Raw genomic sequence first — 24,904 nt, 5'->3', positions numbered from 1 at the left:
TGGAGCACTCTCTTCTATATAGAAGCTGGCGAAGGATCATTGGATGAGCAATTTCGCGCATAGAGCTCTGTGATGGTTCAACGCGGTTTATGAGCGCCTTGGCAACACGAATGGGGAACTCAAGTTGGTCCATGAAGCGTTTCTTGACGTTGCTGCACCTCCATACTGTCGAAGCGTTCGGAACTGCCGCACTTAGTAGGTGCAAGACCATTCTCACGTAACCGCTCTTGTTTCAGACGTTATTTCTGTACCTTGCAATCAAGAAATTCATGATGTCGACACCTCCCATGCATTTTTTTGCAAACTTTCAAGGAGCACACCCGCGTGACATCGATTCCATTGCTCTCTTTACTGTTCTCTTTTTGAACTGCACACAAACCTGTTTGGAAAAAAATATTCTGAAGACGCAGGAATTACGGCAAGGAAGCAGTCAATCGGTGTGTGTGTGTCATGCATGTTGACCCTGTGATCACCAAGAAACCCAGCAAGCTTCCCTGCATAGTCGTTGTCTTTATTGGCGATTCACAATGTACTGTCCTTTTTTCTTAGTATAAGCCTTCAAAGCAGCCCTTAGGCCAGAATTTACAGAAGGGTCGTTATCATGTAGAGCCTCGCTGTCATCACCTTCCTCTTCTGAGTTGCTCGAAGTGCCAGTATCACTCTCCCAGTCATCCGGCTCAAAATCGTCATCGAAGTCATATTAGAGGTCGAAAAGAGCATCGATTTCCTTCCTGGACAGTTCTTGGTTTGAAGACATTCTTGAAATACGACTGTCTTTTTCACACTCATTGTAACTGCAACACTTACATACGACCGAATTCCCACCAAGGTAGCCTGCACCGCGCATGGAAAGCGTGTAAAAATACTGGAGCTTTGAGCCCAGGCTTGGAATTCTGCAACTGGGTTTTTGTTAGGTGGCGCTATGAATAAAAGCTACACTTTTCATGCATAATGTTCCCATTTGAGGACACATGTTTGTTAACATGTATACAGACCATAGCCAAGAAAAAATGACAACAAAACTGGCAGACGTTAAACAAGAGTTGTACTTTGGGCATATATTTTTTTTATACTCTGACAGAGCCACTGCATCTCGATGAATTTTTTTTTTGCTTCCCAGAAACATTCGACAACCTCAATCAAGCCTATTCCCCATTAGAACGTAGCAATTAAAAAAAAAAGATCATCGAAAGGTAGTGTCATCTGTGAAACATGATAGGAACATTGATAGGTTCTCAGCTGAGGATTCCGTGCGGCATGCGGCACGCTCACAGGAAGTGAAAAAATTTTAAAGCAGGATAAATATGTGTCTTCATATGAGGCTCGTATACATGAGAGGGTTAAACTAGAGTACCACTGCGCATGGTACGGATGATATTCACCGGAGTGGCTAATTACGGACCACGCTTATGGCGTCCGAAATGTTTCCACGCGCTCCTATAGAGAACATGTGGGAGTTGCTTGGGTGCACGCGCGAGCACACCAGCGGCATATGCTAAGGTATATGTATAAGGTGCTTCCTAATATTCGCTAGGCTTTGCGGGAAAAAGGTTTTAATGTCGAGACATGCTCTGATATTTTATGGCCGCGGGACCATGTATACCATTCTTTTCTAACGCATCTCTAAAAGTACAATGCTTGTGCTTTACAATGCGTCCGCAGCGAAAGAGATGACTGTTACTAAAAGCCTTATGGTAATCTGCAAAATAAGAACGATGTTTGTTGTCGAGTAATTTCACCTCAGCACTGCCAGGTTTAAGCAATTATATTCGCGGATATTTGAGACTGTCATGCTGACTTTCTTGAGCCGAATAATTAAGCAAATTTTCTTACGATACACCGACTTCTTGTAGCAGCGGTGTCGAAGTTCATCGCTTTGATTGGACACCAGAATTACTGTTTACACCATTCTACATGTGTTTTCGCTGCTCATGTCGGTACTTTTGAGCTGACCTGTCACTGCTGCCAGGTGGTTAGAACGATACTTTTTTTAATATAAATCAATATTTCAGAATTAATAGAGTACCATCACCTTGATCTGGTTACATCCGGTGTGCCACAGGGCTCGGCATACCAGCCGCTGGTTTTCTCGGTTTATAACAGGGATCTAGAATGGATGTACCGTCTTTGCCAAGAGTAACAAGGCTGCATGCTTTCTTCTCGCTTGTATTCTAAAGCCAACATGGATTCTAAGAGCACCGCAACTTGTTAAAAAGTGAGGACAGGAGGTCGCCTTTACTTTGCACAAGTTTACAACATCAGAAGTGGCACGAATTCTCTACTACATGACTGAGAAGCGGAGCACGCAGCCTGGTTACTTTTGGTAAAGGCGGTACATATCATCCGTTGTACGGGTTTACGTCAGTGTATTTTTTTTTATGCCTGTCCGGCGCATTTATTGAAGGCGATAATTTTCAATTAGATATCTATTATTTGTCAATATGCTGCATGCGTGGAAAATTTGCCTAAACGTATATAAATGCTGTTATATGTATTTACCCTAACTATGGTAACTGTTATTCCTTTGATGTCATGGCACTGTTAATTTCCTTTGATCGGTTTGACTACTTTAATGATTGAGGCGTGTATTCCCGCCTGAAAGTTTTTTGGTAAAAAAAAAAAAAACACAGCGAGTACATAACCAACAACATTAGTGGTGCTTTGTTTCACGAAGCTAAACTTCAAACTTCAATGTTCGACTATGTATTGCATTTCTGAGCCTGTTCTTAAAACTGCTAGAACTGCATGCTCAATCTTGAACGTATAATGCAAACAGCCGCATTCATTAACAGCAACGTATCAAAAACATGGCTGCGCACTTTATTACAACTATGATTTTGTTTCGTACACATCATCATCATCATCATCATAATCATCATCATCAGCCTGATTATACCCACTGCAGGGCGAAGGCCTCTCCCATATTTCTCCACTTAACCCGGTTCTGTGCTAGCTGCATCCACTTGACCCCTGCGAACTTCTTAATCTCATCCGCCCACCTAACTTTCTGCCGCCCCCTGCTACGCTTTCCTTCCCTTGGAATCCAGTTTAATACCCTCAGCGACCAGCGGTTATCCTCTCTTCGCACTACATGTCCTGCCCATGTCCATTTCTTCTTAATTTCTACTAGAATGTCGGTAACTTGAGTTATTTCTCTGACCCACTCTGCACGCTTTCTATCTCTTAATGTTACCCCTACCATTTTTCGTTCCATAGCCCTCTGGGTTGTCCTCAACTTAAGTAGAACTCTCTTGGTTAGCCTCCACGTTTCAGCCCCATAGGTGAGTACAGGCAAGATGCAACTGTTGTATATTTTCCTCTTGAGCGATACCGGTAAGCTGCTAGTCATAATCTGCGAGTGCTTGCCAAATGCGCTCCATCCCAATCGTATTCTTCTTGTTATTTCCTTTTCGTGGTCCGGATCTGCGGTTACTACCTGTCCTAAGTAGACATATTCGCCTACTACTTCCAGTACTTCGCTACCTAACGTAAACTGCTGTTCCTTCCCGAGGCTGTTGAACATTACCTTAGTCTTCTGCATATTGATTTTCAAGCCTACCTTTCTACTAAGTCACAGTCTATGGAACAACAAACATCAAAAGCCGAAACAATTTTTTCATGGGAGAAAACTTCTGCGATGAATTGTTTGTTCCAAAATATTTGATGATGAAACAGGCAATGATCGAGGTAATAAAAAAAAAAACTTCTTCTTAGGATAAAAACTATGAGGAATTTTGTTTCTCAGTATATTTAATTGTGCCACTGACAATGACTATGATGAAGTTTTTTCTCATAATATTTAATTGTGCCCCTGACAATGACTATGATGAATTTTTTTCTCAGTATATTTAATTGTGCCACTGCACTGGGGTATATACAGAGAAGTTCCATACAGAATTTGCCCCCGAGACAATCACAAAATAGATGTTCCAGAACTCTCCTATTGCATTAACATTTTTGTTGAGTTTTCCTTTTATTCAGTCACTAATTAATGCAATTTCTTCAATAGAGGAGTTGTCGGCCCACTTTCAAATACGTTGCTTCGGCATCACGTGAGGTCTTTTTCCTACTATCTCATTTTGCTGTGATGATCTTATTTTTGTTTAATGCATTTCGTTCAAAGCAGTTTCAGCAATGCCTCCGTGGGAGATATCAGTACGTGTATAAATAGTTTTCCCGAATCGTCGGAAACTACGGTGAGCCTTGCGCGCTATGCTCAAAAATGCAAAGCCGACGCAGGAGCGTTTTTTTCACAACCATGTTGGTCTTCAATATAACGATTACAATCTCAACTAAAGAGATAAGGACTTACTAAAGATAGTCAGTCCCTATTTTTTATCGAGAATCGTCTAAGCTTGTAATTCAAATGTCACCTCAAACCTCGTCTCCTTATGCTCGTCTGCGTTATGTATTGCTGCTGGATGGGACCCGCAAGCCCATCGGCAAAATTAGTGTTACGGAATCAGCAGGGAATCACTGTCAAATTATTTGCTGTTTTAAGGGACATTTTGTGCGCGGTGGTGTGTACTGTGAATGTGTGACTACTACCACGTTGTGTTGTGTGCTAAATTATCTGAAAATTTCTGTATCTCTTTATTGCCTAGGAGAGAAAAAGTAACGGTGCCATTTTTATACACGCATTTCTGCTTCCCCGTGCGTAGGTTGGTGTTAAATTATGCAGAAACAGCACCATGCCGACTCTTAACAGCGCAGTTTCTTTCCTTTTTTTTTTTTTTTGCAGGTTTAACCAGAGTTGTTCTAGGTGACTGAAGAGAACATTGCACTCTGAAGACCACTGGTACCAGTGAGAAAAAAAAAACTTGATGACGTTCAAAGAATGATTGAAGAAGCCCAGCTGCGGAGCTGAGGTAATAATGAGGAGCCCTAGAGAAGTGCTGCATGGATTACTGGCACCATAAAAAAGGCCTAACGAAGTCGTCAAGCTCAGAAGTGAACGTAAAGTTGTGCTATCAGTAGATAGATAGACAGATAGATAGATGGATTTATTGAAAGGAAAAGGCAGAGAGGTTGGCCGGAATAATTCAAATCTGGACTGCTACTCTGCACTGGGGAAGGGGAATGAGAGAAGAAAGAAAATCATGATGGGTGACGATGTGGGAGAAGGCATATGAAATACATATCTACAGGCACAGTGGCTTGCTTTACAAGCGCGAATCAAGTCCGCTGGCGCAAAAAAAAAAAAAAAAAAAAAAAAAAAAACGGCAGAGAGCACGCACTGCCTGGACACCCTTCCCCTTGTCCTGCCAAGCGCCCAGTGACAGTTTCTCCGACAGAGGCCTATTGTCCAAACGCTTCAAGGAAGCGGCTAGCACACTTCTTTCACACGCATACGCTGGGCACACCAATAATATATGCTCCACAGACTCCGGGATGCCACAAGTTGAACATTCCGGCGAGTCCACCTGTCCAATTAAATGTAGGTACTTGCGGGTGAAAGCCACATTTAAATGAAGGCTATGTAGCAAGCATGCCTGATGACGCGGAATATCACGCGGATAATATAAAATTTAAATGTTCGATCCAGCCTTCTTAGACGATTGTGTCGGGCGTCTGGCTGGGCCCAGTAAGCTGCTGTAGAATTCTTCATAAAACTCGTAAGGAGGCACGTCGTATCCGCTCTTGAAAAAGCCACATCTGTTTGGAGGCATTGATGAGTGCGCTTTTCGCTTCATCATCAGGCCTCGGCCTGTCCATTCCCATGGAGCACGCAGTGGGCAGGGATCCATTGAAACATTATCCTGTGGCCTTGCAGCTGAGCAGATGTGAGGAGCTCCATAATGTTTAGTGCCAGGGACTGTTAGGCAGTGTGGCGTAAGACGTTTTCCAAAATTTGCAATGCTGTCTTTGAGTCCGTTAATATACACCATTTTTGAGGTGGTTCCCCACATATGTAGCGAATAGATTCCCGAATGGCTACAAGTTCAGCAGCGGTTGATGTAAAGTATGTCCCAAAAGGAAATGTAGAGTCGTTTTCTGAGCTGGTATGACCACAGCTGCAGCGGATGTCTCTGCTGACACAGATCCATCGGTGTATACGAGAATATAATTAGGACACCGTTTTCACCCACTCAGCAAGATTGTGAAGTTTTACAAGTGCACTCCGCTGCCATCAGTCGCAAGTACCGACAGAATATGCCCTCCCATATCGTCCCGCCCAACCACCATGGACGATGGATAAATCTTTGGTGCACATTCGTGTTCCCGGAATACTAAAGAAATCAACGATTCCAATTAGTGCACATCAGTAGAGCTCACCGTTACGTGACTACATTCGAAATGTAGATGTGGCTGCACTACTTTATTATAAGTGAAAGTGTCCTGTAAAATGAGGAGAAATACGTGTAGGAATAAACCTTGACCCGTAGCTATGAATGACTAGACGGCGGAAAGACGGGAATTTTCTGACACTTTTCTCACACCATTTGTGTTGACATTTAACATGTAGTCGCATACCTGCTTCTGAAGCAGCAATCACTGAACAGCGCTGCGCCACTGCCTGTCTGTAAGAGGTGCTCCATAAAACCCAGCAGAGGAGTAATACAAATTATTTTATTCCTTCTCAACTCTGCGTAAAAGCCTGTGATGAAAGTGGTATCTCATTTCAAAGCTGCAGCCTCATAAAAGAGTCGAGCACAGAAGATGACAAATCTTGCCTTGATGCCAGCGTTATCGGGGTCACCTTAACAAAATAGCAGGTCCCACGCAATGTCAAAATGAATACCGTGTGTGTTCGTTTTCAGCAGTTCTGCAGAATATAACTCGCCGTCGTCTTCAGCGAGGAAGGAAAAAGAAAAGTGTTAGATCCACGCGCGAGGAAGTTCAACGTTTATTCTATGTCGCTTTTCCTGCGCTATCCATCAACGCTGAATTGTCAAACCTGCTGAAATGCCGATTACTCGTCGCAGGCGGGAACGGATAACATCAGCCAACGACGGAGTATTCAGGCTTAGCGTCTACGCGCGGGCCTCGCTTCGATTGTCGCGGAGACTGACGCCTGCGCGCTCCATTCTGCGCCGTCGCGCGCTCCAAAGCTCTTCCTTGAAGAACCCACCGAGCGCGCAGCTTCAGCTAGGGCCCCTATATCGTTGGCAACGACGCTAGGTCCGCATTCAGTCTTTTTTGTACCTGATTCTAATGCGCGCACTCGTTTCCCGCTTCTTGTTTGCAAGAAAAAAAAAGAAAAGCGGGAAAACCTCTCCTTTAGAAAGATACTTCTGCAAGGTCGTAATCGTCATAGAAAAAGTACGTATCGCCAGTGGCGACTGCCCCGTAGCTTTTCCAGCGCCGCGTGTAATCGGCGTTTATTTTTTAATGAATAACCGATGATATTCGCTCTCGAATGTCTTTAGGTGGCTCTCGCAGCTGAAAACTGCGGTAGCTGGCAGAGAACAGCTCATGAAGTGCCTGAGAGCACAAAGAAAAAAAAAATAGATGCCCTGCGACCGCAGCGAGATATCGCCTCGCAGGAGCAGTAACAGCCTTTTTATTCATGGAGGCTTTGTGAACTGTAGCGCTCCCACGGGAGCTATTCTCATGAGTATCTCTGGTCATGGCCAATTCAAGGAGACGTTCTTTTGGACCTGGTTGAGTATGTCCCAACAGCAGTAGCGTATACGACCTCCTCCGCTTCGCCACTGGCAAAGGCGATTTCTCGCGGTCCGAAGTTCTGCTGCGCTAGCAGGTAAGAAGCATTACTTCTGCTTCCATTTGAGCTGGCCACTTTTGGAAAGCAGCAGAAAACGGTGCAAACTTATCCATCTAAGCGTTCCGACCGAGACATGCGCTGCCTGATTTCTTTAGGGCCTCCAGCGCGTGTGGCGGAGCTGGTGCTGACAACGTATTGGTGCGGCTATAGAGAAGGAGTTTTAAACGTTAAATGTGTTTTCCTCTCGTTGTCGGTGCATAGCCGATGACATCACTCGGTGCAAGAACGGGGGCGAGCACGGTGCCTAACCAGAGGAGAACACGAAGGGGGAACCTCAACGATGTTTCGTAGGTCACCCCCTTGTGACCACATGCTGTGCTGCCGGTGCAGCAGCGCATTCGCCATCAAATGTCCGTCTGTTCCGCGCGACTCTGTCCCGTGGACCTGGCAGCCCTGACGAGCGAGGCGAGGCACCGCGTGAGTTGCTGTCGTTACGGAGATGCGTGGTGGCATCCATCAACACGGCTAGTAACGAGCTCTTATTAAGGCGAAATCCTTTAATGGCTCATACTGTCAGCGTTCGTTCGGTCACACTATAGCTGTCAATCCAATGACGTGAGCACCCGAAACCGAAACTAACGTCATCACAAAAAAAATTCGGTTTTCGCAGGGAATCGAACCTACATCACTCGGATCCCCAGCTGAGCACATTAACCTAATGCGCCACGCCCGGAATTGTGAAACGCACATCATAATTCCTTGTCTACCGCGAGGAAGATAGCAGCGAAGACAATGACGCTGTAATTAGTAATAATGGCAATGATGGGAGTAGCAATGATAATGACGGTGCATTTTGGTTGATAACGATAATGAGAGCAAACGTGATGCACCGTGTGCACCAGCAACACTTAGGCTTTCGCATCTCTGCAGAGTAGATTCCACAGGGCTCTCGGAAGTTTTTTTGTTCACCTTGTCACCGCTCGACGGTGACGCTAATCTCTGGTTATGCGCGTGAATTAAAACAAAGTTCACAATTGCATGCGTATGCACCAATGTGCTGTGCGGTATGTTGCGACGTTGCGTGACCCGAACTAGAGTCATTTAATGACTGCGGTTAGTGCCATCTTAGGCTAATATGCTGTGCCGGTAATAAGCCCATTTCATGTTTTTATTTACTCTCGCTTACGAGGAGGCACTCTGGTTTGTTTGGTACTCGGAATTCTTTAAATGTCCATGTAGCGTTAAACACATTTCAGAAATAATGCGCTAATGAAGCGTTGCGCACGAAACGACTCTCACTTTTTACCTTTGACGAACTTTTGTGGTCTGTTCCGAGTACAAAACCGAAAACGTAAGGATTAATTCGAGTTTAAAGGAATATTAAGGGCTTCAGCGGAAAGTACGGAATCTGGTCCTCGCAGAGCTGACCGTACATGCAGGCGCGCGTCTTCGGCGGCACAAGTCACTGCAGCTATACAAGGTTCTGCGGTCTTCGCACACGGAGCCTCATCGGCAAGCGAGCGCCCGGTAGGACGGCAAATGTAAAGCGTACCACCACGCGGATGGGGTCCGGGCGGCGTGAGCGGCTTCTCCGAGAGCGCAACCAGGAGCGGGCTATTTTCGAGGCCCGCCGCCGTCCTTCGGAGCGTTGCCGCTCGCCGAGCGGCGGCCGCTGCTCTGATGGTGCATAATGAACTTCACGTGTCGGTGCCTTCGGCTGTCTCGGCGCTGCTGCTCTTATTTGCCCTGCTTTTTTCCTCCAGCGCGCCGCTGGTGTGAAAGGGCCCTTAGAGTGCACGTGCGACCCGCGTCGGCTCGCTTTTTGAAGAGCAAGGCCCGTCGCCATCCCCGCTACAGCCTTCTTTCTTTCTCTGGGCCTTTCCTTTTCCGCTTTTAAAGCATCACGCTTACTCACTGTCTCTTCCTAGAGTGCCAGTTGCATTTGCAGGAGCGGGTGCCGTATGCGCGAGTGGTAAGAGGTCTGTTAATGCGTTTCGTCACGACAAGCTCTGTTTGGATTCCGGCCCGCGCGCGTTATTCTTTCTCCTTCGAACGCTGCGGTTGTGTTCTGTCGCTTGAGCTACCACGAGGAAGCCGCCTTGCGCGCGGCCAGGTAAACTCGGCCATTGCCACCGCTTCGCAAGTGCGCATTTTGAGAGGTCTGCTTTTAAAAGTGCACGGAGAAGCAGGCAGGCCTTGAAAACACACCGTGTATGTCGTGTTTGTCCATTCCGCTGGTGTGGCCAAAGCATGGTGTGAGGACCTTGTCGAGTGCCCACCGTCCTTCATTTGTGGCTGCAAGTTCCATAGAAATCATTAAAAATCAGGGCTACGCATAAAGCCGAGGCACTGTGTGTGGGTTTGGGGCTTGCGTGAGTCCATGTGCGTGCCTGCTTGTGCGTGCGTGCGTGAGTCAGCGAATGAGTGCATGCGCCTTTTTGATTCGTTATTGTTGGCCAAAATATTGCTTTCAAAGATATTGTACTTCATTAATGTGTTCAATTGGGAAGTGTGGAGAAGCTTTTGCGTTCAGGTCAGATAAAATGCAAGTCGCCTTGAGAAGAATCAGGAAATAGCTATTACAGTTAATCACTCTTTACCTGTCAAACCCGAGTACTTTGAGGTATACTGCAGTAGTGCTTCTCAATAGGTTCAAGCACCTTGAGTTCCCTAAAGTGCACAAGAATCTCAGTACAAGACGCTTCCAACAGAAAAGAGCCCAATGCTGTCGGTTTCGAACTCTATAGAACTTGTGTTCAATTTGCATGATGCCATAGTCGATACGTCACCATGCCGAAAAAAAAATCTAAAAGATTGTGCTCTCGTATGTAAACTAATCGGTTACGCCATTGACCTGATTATTCAAGGTTTGTTACAACATGAGCTGTTTCGCGGATGTTCTTTTTTGTTTGCTTGTTTGTTTGTTTGTTTGTTTGTTTGTTTGTTTGTTTGTTTGTTTGTTTGTTTGTTTTATGTCCACTATGGGTCATCGACAAACACGATGAAATGCGAAATTCCAATGCTGAGTAACGCTCAGTTCCGTCTTCTCAGCAGTGCTGCGTAATGCAATTACTACACACCCCTCATTTTCCTATCAGAAGCGAGTTGACAGGTTCCACGATGCTTGGAGATGCTGGCGTTGTTTTCGCATTAGCCGCAACGCTCCGCCTTCGTCTCCAACATCCATGTCCTTACCACTTTTCTCACTTGCTTCGTTCTCACCCAGCGCAAAGTAGCAGGTCACAGAACACCGCCCCGGGCTGGCCTCGGTACCTTTCGCTTAATATGACCTTTATTTTTCTCTGCCGCTCAATTATACACATGTACTATGGTATCGGGCCATCGGGCCTAAATTGGAGCGAACCAGTTTAAGGGAGGGAGAACGCATTAATGGTGACCTTCGTCATTTTTGCCATTGGGCGTTGTGGATGTGGCCCAGTAATGTTATGCAGCAGCAGTATTCATAGTTTGAATAACGCTGAGACTGCAGATGACAGAAACAGGCAAGTAAGGCGCCGTCTACCCGTCATTTTAGCGGTGCTAAGCTGCGCGATACAATATACTAGCTCACGTAGCAACCCTTCTCAGTAATCCGAAACAGCCCGTGCAGGAAGTAAAGGATGCGGGATCTCATCCCAGCCTCGGCGGCCTCGCTTTTCGATGGAGGTGAAACGCAAGGCACCATGCGCTGTGCGATGTCAGTGCACGTTAAAGAACCCCAGGTGGTCGAGATTTCCAGAGTCCTCCACTACGGCGTCTCTCATAGCCTGTGTCACTTTGGGACGTTAAACCCCACAAACCAAACCAAACCGAAGCAAATGACGCTGCTTAAAAGGAGGAGAATAGAAAAGCCTTTCTGTTCCCGCGCTCAATGCGATAGCTGATAGCTTATTGTGAACAAGACTCTCTCACGGCAGCCTGGCAACCTATCGAAGCAGTACGCTATCACAATGAACAATCAGCACTAAACTAGCGACGTCGTCGTATTTTTTTTTTCTCACGCAATTTGTGGGGAAGGTATGATGGTTTACTGGGCTCATACGCGAGAGCACCATCGGCATGTATCGACATCAACGTTCTTCCTAATTTTCGCTATGTGAGGCGCGAGACGTTTGATCGCCGAAGCGAGCTCTGTCACACTACGTCGGGGCCGTAATTTATTGGAAAAGACAGAAGTTCAGTCGTAAACGAAACATCTTACTAAGTGCTATTATGCACGATACCCTTTCGACTCTCCTTAGTCTAAAAGAATCCTGACGTTCATATACACTGAGCTCCGCGTTGAGTGTCCGCCATTGGCAGATTAGGTACACGTACGCGCTTTGATGGTGCATTCTTGAGATAACAGCAAAGTTCAGTCCGCGTGGTAGTCGTTGTAGCTTGCCAGTGATAAATAATATCCAACTATATTGATTACTTATTACTCGTGAAAGCCCATGACCATATCACGAGTCCTGCGGCATAGAAGAGCAGCCGTCAGAGAGGGACGTTCAGATAACAAATGAACCAGTCGAAAAGCATCTTGATCACAGCTTGATGACATCTTGATCATCTTGATGACAAGCTTGATCACAGTACGCTCTTAACTTTGTAATTATAAATGGAGCCTGTAATACTTATTTCAGGCGCATTTCATTAACACAAGGACAGAACCGGCTTTTTTTTTTTATTTTTAGAAGTACACTGTAGCGTACGCGTAGTGCCCAGGCTTTTTAACGTAAAGGTATACTATAGGCTTCACTCTCTGCAGCAGGGGCAATGCGTCATGTGAGAAATGAGGTAGGCTACAGAACCTTCCGTCACTTCAAGCAGGTAAAAGAAAAAGCACCTGCAGTAGTACCTTCCTGCTTGTTCCGTGCCCACTATGTATATATTTGTTCATTCTATTTTATTTTTCTCATTCCCGTCTTCTGCGCCCACAGTGCAAGGCAGCAAACCAGGTGATTGCCTGGTTAACCGCCTTATGTTTTTTTTTTTTTTTCGTTCTGTTTTCTTCCTGCACGCTTCCCTTTGAGACTGCCTAGCAACGCGTAACCATGGCATACTTTGTATCACCCGAGAGTGCCGAAAAACGTTTGTTACGTTGTTATATTATTACAATAAAAGTGCGCATGCTTCAAAAAGTGCGCCCGGTGGTATATACGTGCTTTTCGTTAGCGGCGAACTCTTAATGCGGCAGGTGCACTCATTACACGCTCGAGTGCAAGGTTTTATTGCAGCGAACGCACGAACTACTTCGCAGTTCGCTTAAAGCGAAGGAAACTATGCGAGAAGAATGCAGTTCACGAAAATGCGGAGTCTTGACATTATGAACGCTTGTTTCATCAAGGAGGTAATCGATCCACCCAATTTACAGTTCACCAGAGCATTAAAACGCTGCTACGAAAAAGATATAGAGTAACGTCAAGGACAGTTTTTAATGTGGCTCATATATTGGGCTCCAAGATTACCTCGGAAGGAGACTGCAGCCATGAAATTAGGAGACGCCTGCTTCTGGGAAAGAGAGCAATGGTTAGCCTTGACCGCCTAGTAAGGAGCAGAGACATTAGTCTGCCATCCAAGATCCGTATAACTCGTGCTATGGTCTTTCCAGTTGTGATGTATGGATGCGAGAGTTGGACTGTGAAAAAGGCTGACCGCCGAAGAATTGACGCGTTTGAATTGTGGTGCTGGCGAAAACTCTTGAGAGTTCCTTGGACTGCCAAAAGATCAAATCAGTCGATATTGTCGACCATAAACCCTGACTGCTCATCGGAGGGTCAAATTCTAAAGTTAAAGCTCAGCTACTTTGGTCATCTGATGAGAAGAGAGGAGTCGCTGAAGAAAGATTTGATGTTGGGAAAGGTTGAGGGCCGCCGGAGAAGGGGTAGGCAGCGAATGCGATGGTTAGATGGCATCCTCGAGGCACTGCAGATGAAGTTATGTGATGTTAGAAAGATAGTGAGAGACCGGAAAGCGTGGCGTGACATGGTCCATAGGGTCACGAAGAGTCGGACACGAGTGAACGACTATATTAACAAGGCAGCATTAATATTAAAGGCCCCGTTCTTCAGAAAATCCGCCGCCGACGTTGTCCGCGCTGGCATTGACGTCGTCGGAATCGGAGTTGTGAGCTAAGGGCAAGCCCCTGCAGGTGGTAGTTGGAAGGCGACACAGACGAGCACTGATTGGTTGGCGGGCTGTGTGACGTCACGAGGCCATGTGAAATGACCGAGTTGGCAGGAGCTGCCAAATCGTGTAGCTTTTTTGAGGCGGGAGGCTGAGATCGGAATCGAACCCTACTGGCCCCTCGGGCTTGCTAATGAGTAGTATACCTATATGATTGAGATGATGAAGACAGAAATTAAGGGATTTGGGGTTAAACGCGTTGCAAAGTGCGATTGCTCGAAGCTTAGCTCCAATAATATGGGAAGCCGGGCGGTATTAACTGCAAAAAGCCCTGATCTCCAGTCTTCGCAGTAAGGCGAAGGAGACAAGTGGCTTTGAGATATTTAATTTTTAAGCTGAACAAGAAAGTAAGTAATGATGGAGGGAGCCACTACCTTATTCTGTAAAAAAGGGAACGCCAAATACGTGAAAAGAAAAAAAAATCCGAAATTTAAGGAGAGAGAGAAAAAGAAGGAGGAGGAAAGGTGGAGAGGTTAACAGGCAAATAGAAGCCGGTTTGCTGCCCTGCCAAGTGAAGAAACATTGCTGACCCGTGGTTTAACTCTACTTAACCCGATGACGACGGGCGAAAGTAATGTTTGGCATTGCTTTTTGGGTTGGTTATGCTAGGTGGTTTAGCACTGAGAGACTGGCACAGGGTTTGATAAAGTAAGTTTAACAGGGTGGAAAGTTGGGCTGGTTGGAGAAAGAGGGAGGGCAGCGTCGTGTCCCCTCTCTCTCTCCTTCATCTCGTGTTAGCGCTGTTTTCCACAAGACTTGGTAAAGTGTTAAACGTCTTTAGGTTTTAGAATAATAATTATAATAATTGGCTCACAGGAAGGGAAAGGCGCAGTATATGTCACACTTGCTCCGTGGACACCTGAACCGCGCCTTAAGGGAAGGGATGAAGGTGGGAGTGAAAGTGAAAAGAGAGAAAGGGGTGACGTAGTGGAGGGCTACGAATTTCGACCACCTGGGGATCTTTAACGTGCGCTGACATCGCACAGCACACGGACGCCACTTTGTTTCGCCTCCATCGAAACGCAGCCGCCGTGGTTGGGTTCGAGCCCGGGAATTCCGGACAGTAGTCGGGCGTCTTACCACTGCACCACCCCGGCGGGGTCTTTAGGTTCTAGATGTTTTGGTTTTTGGGGAAAGGAAAGGTGCAGTGTCTCTCTCATTTTTCGGTGCACCTAATGTTAACGGCATATACCATCGGAGTTAATTATGTTGTCGGTTTGTAAACTAGGCTCCAACGTGACCAGCAGATGTGGGCTAATCCAAGCGAAATGATATGACATCACCCTGAACACAGAACAAAGAATGATTGCGTCACAATTCTGATGCGGAATCATGCGATATTTTCGTCAAACACGCAAGCGTTATACAATTTTACCTACGCCAGGACAGCAGCGTTCTTTCTTGTTCCGTTGTTCTGCGCTGTTCCATCACAAACGAATAACCAACATGCCCAGGCTGCTCTTCTGGCTAATTGCTTTTCCAGTAACTCGGGCTCGTTTCTTTTTTGTCCCATTGTTCGACGCCGTTTCATCACATTTGAACCTACATATTAGCGCTTTCGCACCAAAAGGCGCGGTTCGATCCGCGCTATACCTAGATCAACCCTCTGCAGAAATTCATGCGTGTTTTTAAAGTTCCGATTCTATGCATACGCAATAAGGCTGTCAGCAAAGGAACCTTTGTGCACGCTTGAATACGTCACTTGAAAGTAACCAAGTGGAAACACCGATGCCGTAACACGTGCTACATATAATATTAGTCTGTAATCGGCGAATCGCCGCCAGCATATGACTTTGATTTCTTTCACTACCCAATTGTGTCACGTGTTACAGGTGAGATAGGTTTGGCGAATGCAAGCAACGGGGACATTACAGCGTTGACACAGACATATATTCCATCCTTTACCTAAGTTGCAGCGTCATGGAAGCAAGACACGTTTTCAACCAATCACGAGGGTGCGTTAAGTGCCTTCCTCCGCGCTTCGTCGTCCGCACGTCGTCCCGTTGCGGCGCATGCAGATATGGCTAGAGAGAAGTATAAACGCATTCTGTCAATGCCGTTCGCTCGCCACCGGTGGCAACGACAACCTGCTGCGTGTCTGGCCCACCACCATGAGTCACGGAGATGTACAGCCTGTACATTCTTTCACTGAGCATCAGGCTGCTGTCAAGGCCATTGCCTGGTGCCCGTGGCAGCCCAATCTTCTGGCCAGTGGGGGTGGCACAGCAGATCGCTGCATTCGGTTCTGGAGCTGCAGCATGGGGACGCACCTGAACTCCATTGACACAGGATCACAGGTTTCCTCTCTCCTGTGGTCTGACGAGTACAAAGAGATCATATCAGGTCATGGCTTTTCAAAGCATGAGCTGAGCATTTGGAAGTACCCATCAATGAGGAAAGTGGCAGAGCTCACAGGACACACAGCACGTGTCCTCGGCATGTGCCTCAGCCCAGATGGCACCATGGTGGCATCAGTTGGTGGTGACGAGACACTCCGCATATGGAACTGCTTTGCTGTTGACCCGGCCAAGAAGAAACAACAGAAGCTTAACATGAATGCCACAGCCTCGGCCATGTTCCGTCAAAGCATCCGTTGAGGAACAGCCCACATGGTTTGATTTTTAAGCTGCCTGGAACGTCCTTACTGGCATGCTCAAAATCCAAGTGGAAGCTTGTGGGCCATTGCCTGTAGACCATGTGGACTGCTCTCTATATGGAACTCAACGGTTTTCCGAAGCGGTGGCCTTGTGGTAGAGCATCCGCCTCGCATTCGGGAGGTACCGGGTTCGATCCCTGGTGCCGCCGGTTACCCACCGGTTTTTAAATGGGTACAAGCTTTCCCCCGGCCTGGTGCTCGGCTCTTCTGGGGTGAAATGCTTGGGAAAAGGGGTCACGGCCCAAATAGTTGCGCCGATGTGGCAGTGATTCGTTCCGCCATCGGACAACAATAAGTCCGCCTTGCGCGGCAACAGCCCATTATGTGGCCCTTTTTTTTTACTGCTCACACAGTTGGGCTTAGAAGGCGCGGGCTCCTTTTCCAAGCCACTAGCCCTGGTAAGCCGAGCACCAGGCCGGGCCGTGGCTTGTACCCATTTGAGAAAACCGGTGGGTGTCCGGCCGGCAATGGGAGTCGAACCCACTACCTCCCTTGTTTTCGTGTTCGCGCTGTTTATATCAATAATGAATAAGTACCAACTCGCCCAACAAAGTATCTTGGTAATGCACTGAACTTGGAAAGAATATTAGAAAGTTCAATAAAGTATGTTGGTGCCAAGATGCGCTGTTTGTGATATCCGAACGTTTAGTTTAGCGTACGCAAATGAAGAGGAGATGAGAACTACAGTCTAGTGGCGGCATCTGGTTTTTTAGCAGTCACGTGAATTGTGTTAACATGCGGACATCATTAAGCTTTGTGCCTAAGAGAAGCAGAATCTTCCCTCAAAGTAAAAATAAAGGAAGATCATCACTAATGGACGTTTCTCCAGGTGAGATGAGACCAAACAAACAAACAAACAAAAAAGCCGACGCAGCATTTCTGACCAGTGAACCTATTGAAAAACCTATAGGAACAATTAATGAGTTCACTCGAAAGCGAGATGCCCTGTTTCGAAGCCGAAGCGCGCCGCTATATTTGCAACGATATTTGAGCAAACGCAGGAGTCGAGTGCACGCTGCACTCGAGAAATAGCGTGCCCAATGAGAAAAAACGTTAATACTCGATTTAAAATGACGTTTGCCGCATACACACTCTAAAGCATGTTATCTCATGTGTGCATACGTCAATTTTATACTGCCACTACGCTCCACAACCTCAGAACATCGCCTCTGCACTGCACTCATCACAGCCTTGGTAGTACTGCAGGGGACTACTGGGTAGTGTATATTTATATACATTTTATAAACGCGGTGAGCCAACCAGACACACAAAAACAATCACACAGCAGGAAAACCAACGCCGGCAATCCAAGTACATGCGAGCCCGGACAAGAACACAGGCCAAGGAGGCCACGAAGGCTTGCTCGAATGCATCAGAGAGCGCATCACAAAGACACCCTGCGAGCTCCAAAATGATAGGAAAAGAAAGAATTTTGAAAAAATGTCTTTTTTGTTCATTTCGCTCGGACATTAAATGATAAAATCAGCTCTCTGTGCGAGGATGTGACGCCGCCACGCAAGAGCCGATAGGAGGCAAACTGGACGGCGGCCTAGCAGACGACGCTCACAACGCATCGAATATTACTGTGCTACTGGTACAAATGAAAAGTGCAGCGGAAAGACGCAGGCCAAATGCCTGTTTTGTACAAGTACTTACATGGTAAGAAACAGGACTAAAAAGAAAGATGAGGTAGGAGCGCATAACGTCGTCTACTACAGTGCCACCATCGCTTACTCTGTTTTGCCCTGCCGAGCAACTGCAAATTTTTGTTTCGCTCAGTTCCTGGCGAAGCATTCGTCGGCGCTGAGATGTTGGTCCCTGTTAAGTTCACGTGAAGGCGTAGCTGCGGCGACACCGTTTTAGACACTTTCGATGCGTCTCCCATGGCAACGGCGCGGACCAACGCCTAACAGATTGGTTCAATCATGTTTATCTAGAGGTATGCTTTGCGCATGCGCAGACAACTCGTACATACAGCTGATTTATCTGCGGTATGATACCTTTTAAGTAAAAACTACTTAAGAGTTGATCCTCATTGCGTTATCGGGTCTGTTCCATTCGCATCACTCATTCACTAGGTCCTCATTTATTCCGCTTGGACCAATAAGCCTTCGCGGCCCCCGGGTGGCCTGAATGCCTCGCAGTCCTAAGTTCCTGGTCTCGATTCCCAATCAAATCAACCCAGTTTTCTTTTCAGCTCAATTACATTTCTTTGTTTGCAGTAACCTTTGCGGGAAATTTGGCGTCAATGCGAATATTTCTGCCTGTTCCTTAATTTATATGGTCCAGTTGAGGTGACCACTTTCGCGCAGTATGGACGGACGGAAAAAGATAGATGGAAATTATTTGTTAGATGCACTTCTGCATTAAAAACTACAAAAAGATCAGCTCAAGGTTTTTGCCTACAAGGTGTTTACTAAAGTAATCGCCGATACAATCGAGTAATCTTTGACTTCAAATAAAAAGAATATAAAGGCTGGCTTTCAGAAAGGCCATTTGAAAATAGACCATATTCACGCCATCAATTACGTGTTAGAGACATTCGCAGAATATAGCAGCCCCTATATGTATTATTTATAAATTACTAGCATTTTCCTCAGTACAAACGTCAAAAGTCATGCAGGTATAACGGAACTACAACTTAAGAAAGGGATATTTAAATGTAATATTTACGGGGAAAGGCATATTTATGGGAACGTAAAGTATACCTATGGGGGCTGCAGTTTTCCAAAGCTAAAGTGACAAAATTGCATTTCGAAAGTTTGCCGGCCACAGAGACGTAATCTCTAGAATACCTTTCGCCACGTGTTTACAGGCAGTAGTCTCAGATGTGTTTTTGGAAAAGTTGGAAATAAAAATTGATAATATTTTTGCAACCAGCGATTTGCTGATGACATTACCTGATAAGTAACTCAGGAAACGGATTGAGGACCTCGAAAGCGAAATCAGAGCGATGAGTCTAAAGCCCTTTATGTAGAAAACGAGAGAAATGTCGTACAGTCTCGCGAAGTAAAACAGCAGTTTTTCTTAAAAATCGAAGCGCTGCAATTGATAAGGGAATACATCTTCTTAGGCCAGGTATTGACCGCAGATCCAGACTACGAGAGTGAAATAACTGCGACAGTAATAATGGGGCAAGTAATCACAAAGTAATGAATGGCAGCCTATCAGTATCCCTCACGAGCAAAGTATTTAATAACTGCACGTTGCCAGTACTCACATATGGGACAGAAATGTGTAGGCTAACGAAAACTTAAATATCGGCCAACGCAGCAAGCTATGGAAAGGAGCCGAATTGGTGAAAGAACAAATGCAAGTTAATGACATCCCATTTGAAATTCAGAAGATACTGGCATCGACCGAGCACCAGATTCGGAGACATGCTTGTTAAGAGTAACGGAAATGATTTCAAGATAAGGTAAGAGTAAAAAGCGGGGACATTACGCTATGGGGGCTCCAACGACATTAAAAATATTCGCTGTCATCCATGCTACACCTAGATTAACCCACTGCAAGTAGGGATAAAGTCAAGTGGGGGGATGAGATTAAGTAGTTTGTGGGGATTAGGTGGCCACAGCTGACAAAGGGTAGGACAAATCGAAGAAGTACGGAAGAGGCCTTTGCCTTGCAATGGGTGTAGTCAGGCTGATGGTGATGGTTATAATGAATCTCTGGCTCCAGACAAGCTGCTACTGGAAACTAAACATGGCAAAGCTTAACGCTAGAACCTTATCTAGTGAGGGTTCTCTCGCAGTCGTGTTCAAAGAACTATCGTGCATTAAATGGGATAGCGTATAGCTTAGCGAGGCGAGGAGTACAAATCAAACATACACAAAAGGGCGGGCCCGTACCATGCTATCAAAGCATAACAAACAGATGAAAACTAGGTGTGGGATTTTTAGTTATAAGCATTTAGCTGGCAACAGGGAGTAGTTATATAGTATTAATGAGACGGTGGCAAGTATATTTATCAAGCTTGACAAGAAATTTGGTCTGCGTTATACGGTTTAATGTGCCGTAAAAACTCTGACTGTGAGAAAAGCCGTAGTGGAGGGCTCCATGAATTTTGACCACCTGGAGTTCTTTAACGTGTACTGACATCAGGCACTTTGCTTTTCACTTCTGCCAAAAAGTGACCGCCACAACAACATCGAACTTGTGTCCTCAGGATCAGCAGCAGAGCGCACTAACTACTGAACCACCGCAGCGGGGATTTAATAAGCTGTATAAATTAAAGGCGGTGCACGCTTCCTCGCCTACATCGTCATGATAACAGCTTCTATGAGTACGTAGAATCGGCAATGGGTGAAATACCAAAATTAGGCAGTACTGATGGGCTACTCCAATGCTAAAGTAAAAGAAAATCAGGCTGGAGACCAGGTAGTGAGCACTTGGCTATGATATGTGCACTGGTTCTAAAAATAACAAGGAGAAATTCTTATCAGAGTTCTCAGAACGAAAGTATCTACGGACCTAAATACCTCCGTCATCAAACAGACGCCCCAGAAGTGGACATTAAAGAACCACAATAGGGACTAAAAATCAAATAGATTTCATATTGTGTTTTTCCCTAGCATTGCACAGGATGCGTAGGCCATTAGGAAGGCGCGATGCAGTGACCAAAGGACAGGTAATTACACACATTTTGAAATATTATGTAAAGTCCGGGCTACAAAATCCGGCCACCCTATATATGCAATGCCTGATCACCTCAAGAGTACCTGAATCTTTGAAGAACGCAAAAGCTATCTTAGCTCATAAGATATAAAGAGGACGTCAAGGGCTTACAAAATTACAGGCCGTTCAGCTTGCTGTCTGTTACATACAAGGTGTTTACGACCTTCAACTTCAATGAACAAAAGGAGGCGGGCTTTCATAAAGGCTACTCGGTCATAGATATCATCCATTCTATCAATCAGGTAACAGATAAGTGTGCAGAATATAGCTAACCCCTATATATTGTATCATAAATTACGACAAAGCATTAGACTCAGTCGACACCTCAGCAGCCATGCAGGCATTGCGAAACCAGGGTGTAGATGAGTCATATGTGAAAGTACTAGAAGATATCCATAGTGGCTGCACTAGCAGCCATAGGAAGTAATAAAATTCCAATAAAGAAAGGTGTTAGGAAAGGAGACCCGGTCTCTCCAGTGCTATCCACCGCTTGCTTACAGAAACTATTCATAAACCTGGATTGAGACGCTGGGTTGTCGCCGTGTTCGAGTGGCACTGTAGCGCACAACCACCGCGGACTGCTGAGAACAGAACAAATTAATTGTGACATCCATTACCGCTTGCATCAAGTGGACTTCGCTTTTGCCGACTGGTGAGCGTAACATGAAGAAGGTTTGGGGAAGCCGAACCGTGAATGGCATCGATGGCAGGCGGAAATACCTCGAGTGGCAGTGTCTCTCGGGCTCAATTCCAGTATGTGTACACCTGTGGCCGATTATGGACACTGAACTCATTTTTAAAGTGTGGGATGAGCCGCTCTATTGATGCTATATCAGTGCTGGAAGAGATGAGAGGGGCCTGTAGACAACTTATACCAAAGTCAATAACAGGGAACGGAAACCTCGGATTGTAAAAATAAATCTTGGTTCATCTTCACCTGAAGCTTTGAATGTCTCCGTACGCCTACTTCGGAGCGCGATTAGCCGATGCCAGTGCGCTAGCAAACGATGATAATCAGTGACGAACGAGGGCGATCGCGTTGACTACCTTTTTGCGATAGTTTTTTTTTCTCGGCAGTGCACGCTTTTATTTTTGCTTCACGAGTCTTCCTTTTTTTTTTTTTTTAGCATCTTGAAAACGTAAAACTTGAAGCGAAATGGGGGTTTTCTAACGCGGGGGAGGGAGGAGGGGATGCCGCGTTGATGTACACATTTACAACAGAAAGATTGACTTCCTGGTGGCGGTTAAGAAGTGCCAGCCACGAGAGATTGGTTGATCACCTATTCGTATTCATGCTCTGTTTAAGTAGTTGAAAACGCAGCGGCACTGCGACGCAAGAGTTTCCAAATTATTCCGAAAGGATGGTTGCTTTGCACAGAGACAAGACATGCATCGCGGCGTTTAACACATTTCATTAAGCGTACAAGATGAAAAAACGAAAACATAGCCACATTGCACGTACAGCTGCAGCCGGAAGCCTTTGTGAAGAGGTAGCAACAGTAAAACTGATTTTTTTTTTTTTTTTTTTGCCGAAAGAGCGAGCGGCCTCGTATGGAGAGTTGCATTACGCATGGTCAAAATAGGCCACGGCGAAATGCGTCGCTTAGTTTCTCAGTGAGCACGCAGGCTGCCAGTGAATCTTCCTTATTCGCGGTTACATCGAGTTTAAAAGAGAAAGACTTGAAGAACGCTGCGTATATGACAAAAGTTCAACTTAGAGAGCGGTAACCTTTAGCATGAAGACGTTAAGAGACGCAAAGCTAGAATTACGATAGCGAGGCGAGCCAAAATTATGGAGGTCACTTAAAGACTATTCATGTTCTGTGGAGGCGAAAGCATTGACAGCTTTTTATCAAAATGTAATCCGCTATAACCTACCACAATTCACCCTAATCCAATTCTATCCACCGCATTCCAACATAATTCAGCAGAATCCACCGCTTTTGAGCGGCAAAACACTGTAATCCAACTTAATCCACCTTATTTCACCGCCTGTCCCAATCTAATTAATTTATGTCTTACCTAAGTCAATGAAATACAACATAATCAATTAAGAATAACTAATCAACTTTAAAAATTGATCTTCAGGGGCAATGTTGTATTGCGAGATTGAAGGTCGTTTTTTAGATAAGTCCCGCTTTGAAACTCTCATAAACGGCACTGCGGTTCGAAATTTCGAATGTCAAAAATGCGTATTTGAAAGCGCGTTGAATTGGCTTTTCTCCAGAGCATGATTGTAAAATTAAGTAGTTAAGCGTGTTAATATCAACAAAATCATGTTAACTGCTTCAAAATTATAAAATATAGAAATAGCGTTTGCATCTGGTGCATAATAAATGTGATAGACGCCATTTTATGCATGTGCAATGGTGAAAAACCGACTCAGCGGGCTTCCATGCGCGTTCTTTTTTGACATTCGATATGTTGAACTGCACTGCCGGTTATCAGCATTTAAAATGGGACTCGCCTTTGAGGTTGACGACCTTTAACTTCGCAATAAAACATTGCGCCTTAAAATCAAAAGTAAAATGCGGATTAGTGAATTTCAGGTGATGAATAGTCTAACCTTCAAGATCTATAACGTAAGTAATTTCCTCCTTGCTGTAAAAGCAAGCTGCAAAGACAAATCTCTCATAATTTAAAAAATAAAAGTTTATAGATGGTCGAAAAAAAATCACCCTGTATATCCCTATAGTTTTCAACAAGCACGAATGGCCACACATCATACCAACTAAGCTCCCTGCAACCTATCATAACGTTGTACACAAGAATACAGGAGCGACGTATTTGATGTACCTAAAAACAATAAAGGTCGCGCTGCAAAAAAAAAAAAAAAAATGTAGAAAAGAGAGAGAGAGAGCTAAGGCGCGCCCCGCTTCCCTGTTTCTTGCCAAATATGCGCCACTACTGTTGAAACAACTCGTCCACAGCTTATATTAGGCTAGATAGTGTGATATGTCCCTCGAAATTCTTACGGAATGTTTAGTTTATGGCTAGGGGAGAAATGTGACGGCAAATGTTACTCATGCCGAAACCTTGCATTTACATGGTTTTTCTTTCTTTTGCTGCACTGCGCTGGTGCAAAGGCTCACCGTACACAAGCCCTGAATCCTGGAAAGAACTATTGAGTGGTGCGAATTGAGGTCTTTTACGTACAACCATTTTAATGTCACCATCTGAGTGACAACAAAAGGCCGGCTAAATATAAACGCGTAAAAGGGAGCAGATATCGCGTCTTTAAAGCGTCAATCCGAAAGTAGCTTACGTTCGCCAAGCTTGAGCTATGGAGGTAAAAAAATAATAAAAGAGAGAGAGAGAGCAGCGAATAATCAACAAAGCGCATTCCTTTCTGCGCATAGAAATAAGGGGGTGTAAGGTCAAATCCCGGAATTTTGGTTTTTCCCAGTATAAAAAAGATAAACTGCATTTATCGTTTAGTCATTATAGCTGTGCACTTGTACTACAGTGTTTGGTTACGAGCACGCTAGTAGGGTTCTTCAATTTGGCACTGCCGGAACGATGGCCCCTGAGAAGCTCGTAAATTGCGACCGGTGGTAACGTCTTGAAATCTGACCGGAGAATGAAAACGTTTTTATGGCTGTCAGTTCAGTTCCTTCACTGTGAAAGTTTTATCATGAGTATGATATTTAGGCGTGAGCTACCTTGCGTAAACACACCGCCTTCAATGGACAAATCGTATCCACTTTTTATCACGACGTTACGTTCCCTCCCTCGCC

General features: G+C 45.4%; 2 protein-coding genes across 2 annotated transcripts in view; one reads left to right on the top strand and one right to left on the bottom strand.

Moving 5' to 3' along the window:
• LOC146204798 (nose resistant to fluoxetine protein 6-like) overlaps positions 1-24,904 on the bottom strand; it is a 65,646-nt gene that overhangs the window by 29,928 nt on the left and 10,814 nt on the right. The gene's annotated exons all lie outside the window — the stretch shown is intronic.
• Positions 15,896-16,560, top strand: LOC146204799 (cell division cycle protein 20 homolog). The gene has a single exon (XM_084589501.1). It carries the CDS (start codon positions 15,946-15,948, stop codon positions 16,429-16,431), a length of 486 nt encoding a protein of 161 aa, XP_084445627.1. The 5' UTR covers positions 15,896-15,945; the 3' UTR covers positions 16,432-16,560.

This window comes from Amblyomma maculatum, chromosome 1 (genome assembly GCF_055883805.1).
Source record: "Amblyomma maculatum isolate TAMU_Amacu chromosome 1, ASM5588380v1, whole genome shotgun sequence".
In the NCBI taxonomy this organism is placed as follows: domain Eukaryota; kingdom Metazoa; phylum Arthropoda; class Arachnida; order Ixodida; family Ixodidae; genus Amblyomma; species Amblyomma maculatum.
Note: the sequence above shows the minus strand (reverse complement) of the source record. Positions and strands in the feature narration are given on the sequence as shown.